Source organism: Manis javanica, chromosome 12 (genome assembly GCF_040802235.1).
Source record: "Manis javanica isolate MJ-LG chromosome 12, MJ_LKY, whole genome shotgun sequence".
NCBI classification, from domain to species: domain Eukaryota; kingdom Metazoa; phylum Chordata; class Mammalia; order Pholidota; family Manidae; genus Manis; species Manis javanica.
In genome coordinates, this window is record NC_133167.1 from 25,942,298 (window position 1) to 25,947,285 (window position 4,988).

General features: G+C 40.6%; 1 protein-coding gene and 1 long non-coding RNA gene across 7 annotated transcripts in view; one reads left to right on the top strand and one right to left on the bottom strand.

Moving 5' to 3' along the window:
• PLEKHM3 (pleckstrin homology domain containing M3) overlaps window positions 1–4,988 on the top strand; it is a 176,574-nt gene that overhangs the window by 101,606 nt on the left and 69,980 nt on the right. For all 5 annotated transcript variants that reach the window (XM_036994995.2, XM_073218216.1, XM_073218218.1 and 2 more), the window contains exon 6: window positions 3,796–3,859. In XM_036994995.2, the coding sequence (XP_036850890.2) occupies window positions 3,796–3,859 (64 nt within the window). The remainder of the gene's footprint in view (window positions 1–3,795; window positions 3,860–4,988) is intronic.
• Window positions 1–4,988, bottom strand: part of LOC140844971 (uncharacterized) — a 107,919-nt gene that overhangs the window by 17,376 nt on the left and 85,555 nt on the right. The gene's annotated exons all lie outside the window — the stretch shown is intronic.

Below are 4,988 nucleotides of genomic sequence, written 5' to 3' on the forward strand. Positions count from 1 at the left end.
CGCTGATGGACAGTGACTGCAGTGGGGGTGTGGGGACATGATAATATGGGTGAATGTTGAAACCACAATGTTGTTCATGTGAAACATCCATAAGATTGTGTATCAGTGATACTTTAATTTTAAAAAAAAGAATGTCTTGCAAATTCAGTCTGCCTTGAAGACGGCAGGCAATGGGAAAGAGGAACAAACTGACAGTGGGAATAAGCCTCATATCTGGCTCTGCCTTTGAAACCCTTACCTCCTCTAGGCAGGAGCATGTGTCCCTACCTGTAAATAGCTACAGAACATCTTTTTCTTCTTTTTACATTCAAAACCATCACTATAACAGACACATTTTAATACCTCTTAGCCTTCCCTCTCAGGAAATTTATTCATATATTTGACTTCAATGCTTTTGTGCTACAATTTTCATCCTCAGGGAGAAGAAAAGCTGATTGGCATTATCTGTATTAAAAGTCTGTGTTTTTTATAGCCACCACTGAATCTCCTGGACATGACATCTCCAGAGACAATAAGCTCAGTTCCTGTATCTTTTCTGCATATATTGCATTTCCTAGTTCTCTCTGTCTGTTATGACTGGCCTCATGTAAATTATAGTATTGGGCACTGAATCTTGATAAGGAGGGAACAGTGGCTAAAGTGCTTCTGGAGGACTTAGAATCTCTTTTAAAGGAAGAGAGAAAATAAATGTGTGAAATATATTCACACACAAAAACACTAAGTAAATACATAGGTAACTTCAGCTGTACAAATGTTCAAAAATGTACAAATGTCCTTTTTCAAGGATGCTTGAAAGATTGTTTTTAAAACAAATCATGTATCCACACTCACCTGAGTTTCTAACATTTCTGCTATTTGTGAAGTTTCTACCTTTCACCCAGCTGCCCCTAATGTTAATATCTTACACAACCATGGTGTACAAATTCAAACTAAGAAACTGATAGTAAACTACAGACTATTCAGCAAGCAGGAGAAAAGTTGCAGAGTACCCAAGTGTACTTCAGATAGTTCAAGACGGTGTAAAGCAAACAAACTAGAAACAAACAACCCCTGGCCGTGCTCAGCCTGCCTCCTGTTCAGTTCCCTCCTCAGTCTGTGCCATCCATTTCCGTAGCTTCAGCTGTCACCTTGGTGTTGTTGGAAGTGTCCTGACTGTTCCACATCTCAGTTCCGTATTTCCCAGGGCAGCATTTGCTGTCTGTCCTATAAGCACTTTATATTGGGCCCATGAAACTCAGTTCTTTATCCCCTTCCTGGACAGCCTGCACTGTATTGGCCAGTGACAGCATCGTCCTGTCACCCAAGCTAGATACTTAAGAGTCACCTCTGACTCTGTTCTCTTTCCCCCATTCTAAACATGGCCAATTCTTCTTCAAAAGGGTCCATCTGTGCACCCCACCTTTCGCCATCGCCCTTGTGGTTACCCTAGAGTAGACCAGATACCTTGTCAGGCCTATCCCTTTCAGCAGTCTCCCCACCCTCCTTACTGCCTTCAGAAAGCAGACATGACAAAGTGCATCAGTGTCTCTTTCCTGCTTAAAAAAGGATCCATGGCTGTATGTTGCTACTGACCTAAACTGTAATAAATATCTACCTGGAAGAGGCATGTATTATATAGCCAAATACGATGGTCAACTCAAATTCTCCTCCTCCAAATAAGTAGAACGAATACTCCTTTAGAGCCAGAAAGTCCTGGCCTTGAATCCCAGCTTTGTGACCCTGAGCAAGTTAGTCTTTTATCTCTGAGCCTCAGTTCCCTGTTACATAATATGGAGGCTGTACATACTGTAGAATTGTTGTGAGAATGAAACGATGTATGTCAAGTGCCAAGCTCTTCTTAGTGCTTGATGCTGTAAGTGCCATGAGTATATGGCCCCTGGATCATCTCTAACTTCTGTGTGTATCATTGAAGATGGAAGTTGGCTGTGTCCTCAGACTGGGGCCTCCCTTCCACAGCAGCCTCTCTGTAGGGAAGCTGTGTCTCTCACAGAGGACCTGAGCACAGGTACTGCCAGGAAGTGAAGCTGAAGGGAGCTCAGCCTCAGCAACTGTTCTCTATTTCCCAGGATATAAAGACCTTGTCTGTCACTTGGTCTATTCTCATTCCTGTGGATGAAACAGGGCTTTTCAGAATTTTTCAGAGCCTGGCATACTTCACGGAAGAACTCCAAATCAGAATATGCCTGCTTCAGGCCTCCACGGGAAGGATATTACCCCATTAGTTCAGTGCCCTTTCTTCAGTGGCTGGCACAGTTATGTTTAATCAGTACTGGCTGGATAAAAAGATGAATGATTTTGAAAAACTATCAGAGATAAGAACTATTGTGTGTGTTGGGGTGGGAGGAAGCAATGTCCACATCAGTGTTATATATGCAGTGCATGTGTATTCTTAAACATTTCTGGATAGTGCACATCTGGTGTTATCAGACATGCATATTTTATTCCTGTGTATTAAAAAATAAATTAATAACTTCCATATGTATTAAAAACAAAAAAAAGATGAATGATTTAATCTATGATTTGTCCAGTAATGCATACTCACTTGAGAGACTGAATAATGTATTTTCTAGTGAGCTAGATATTAGGCCAGTGGTTGTAAACCTTGGCTGCACTAATCACCAAGAGAGTTTTTGTTTTGTTTAACACTGATTTGGGGGTTCTACCCATGTGTATGCCCAGTTATTTTCTGAGAGCTCCCCAAGTGGTTCCAACAGACAGCCAGGGCTGGGCCCACCACAACAGACCATTCTAACAGTGTATACCCTGTGCATAACTCTCACCTTCAATTACCACACTGTATGATAATTATCAGTTTATGTATCTTTCTGTCGTTTGACTTTATGCTCCTTGAACCCAGACACTGAAACTGTCTTACTCTTAAATGTCTTCCTAGTACCTGGCACAGTGCTTGACATCTAATGGGCAGTCATAAATGTTAGTTGAATAAATTGGTGGCTTGTTTCAACACAAGAGAATTGAATAATGCCACATAAGACAAAGAGAAAATGATAGCACTGTGAATTTTTTTAAATTTTGGGTTTAGTGTGTGGAGGTGCGGGAGGGGGATTTTTTTCTAACCATCTACATTTTGATAACCTGTCTACTTGTCCATAATCGATTGTTTGTTCCTGTTCACTCACTGTGATTTATCCCAATGGTGTAAACTGACAGCAGCCAAAAATGTTAGACTTAAGGAATCCCAATGTCAAATACTCCATACCTAAGTTCTAAAACTCATCACTGTACATGTAAGAGAATGGTTCATTAATGTGATACTCAGCACCACTGTCCCCATTAATAAAGCCATAGGAGCCTGTAGACAAAGACACAGGGGTTGCCACTCCAACTGATTTTCTTAACTTTAGAATCTAATAATTTAGACATAGAATAATAGAGCTGGAGAGATATTTCACTCACTTTCCCTCAACAATGAAGAAACTGAAGCTAGATAGGTTTTAGGACTTGCCTGGGATGACAAGGCTTGTTAGGGGCACAGTAACACAAGAAACCTGATGCTCTGGCCTCAGGCCTGGGCCTCTGCCCAGTACTCAGAGCTCCTTGGATTACATCCGAAATCAAAGTCAAACTTTTACTTCCATCTTGGTATCTGTGTTAGAGAGAAAATTATCTCAGCAAAGGGTATGACTACAGGTTTCTCAGAGGGTGTGGGGAGGAGGAGTATAGGTGGAAAGGGGAGAAGGCAGAGGAAAGGGATCTTGAATGAGACTCTGAAACTTACCGACAGGAGTGTGTTTCGTGGCAGCACCGTAGTTCACCTGTGTTTCCTTGTTTCAGGGTCTTCCCCAGAGAATACCTCTTTCAACAGATCCACCTGTATTCCCTCTCTGATCTGCAGCAGGTAAGCACTCAAAGGGGCCAGTTCTTTTCTGTTCTCTCCCTAGGAAAGTTTTGATTATGGTCTTGGCGCTGAATTCTGCCATCTTTGGGGTATTTTCTTCAAAAGCCCTGATAATTTCTATTCAGAATGGGAAAAACATTTGGTGCAGAAAGGTATTGCAGACCAGTAAGAAATATTAGCAAGGATATAGAGAAACTGGAGTGCTCTTGCATTGCTGGTGGGCATGTAAAGTGGTAGTTGTCACTTTGGAAAACAGTTTGGCAATCCCTGGGTTCAACAGTGTCACCTTATGATCCAGCAATTCCACTCCTAGCTATATACTCAAGAGAACTGAAAACCTATGCCCACATAAAACTTGAAAGCAAATGTTCAAAGCAGCATAACTAATCATAGCCAAAAAATGAAACAACACAAATGTTGGATAAAATGTTGTATATCCATACAATGGAGTATTATTCAGACATACAAAACAATGAAGCACTAATACATGCTATAACATGGATGAACCTTGAAAACATCAGGCTGAAAAAAGCCAGACAGGAAAAACATATTTTATGATTCTTAAATGAAATGTCCAAAATAGGCAAAGCCACAGAGACAGTGTAGGTGAGTGGTTGCCAGGGCCTGGAGAGAGCAGAGGACTCAGGAGTAGCTGCTAATGAACCAGGGTTTCCTTTGGGGCTGATGACAACATTCTGGAATTAGACAGTGGTGATGGTGGCAAACTTGTGACAATACTAAAAACCACTGAATGTATACTCTTAAAGTGAAGAGTGCACTTTATGGTACATGAATTATACCTCAAAAATTGTATGCAGAAAAAAAAAGATAACAGGCAGTGAATATATCAAATCTTTGTGCTCAAGCCAAACTTTGAAATGATTTTAAAGTTTAATGAAACAGAGTGTATAAGAGTCAAAACCATCTTTTAAAACTTTGATTAGTGTGTGCCCTTTTAATGATTGACCAGGTTCGCAGCAGGAAGAAAACTGACATTTTGTCTGTTTAGCCTGAAGTTCTGAATATATTAAGCTTTGGTTAATCATTTAAATCAACAGCTCTTTCCTTAAGAAGCTTTTAGACACTGTAAGCATTACTTTCCTTTCCATGTATCTGTTGATTCTTACAG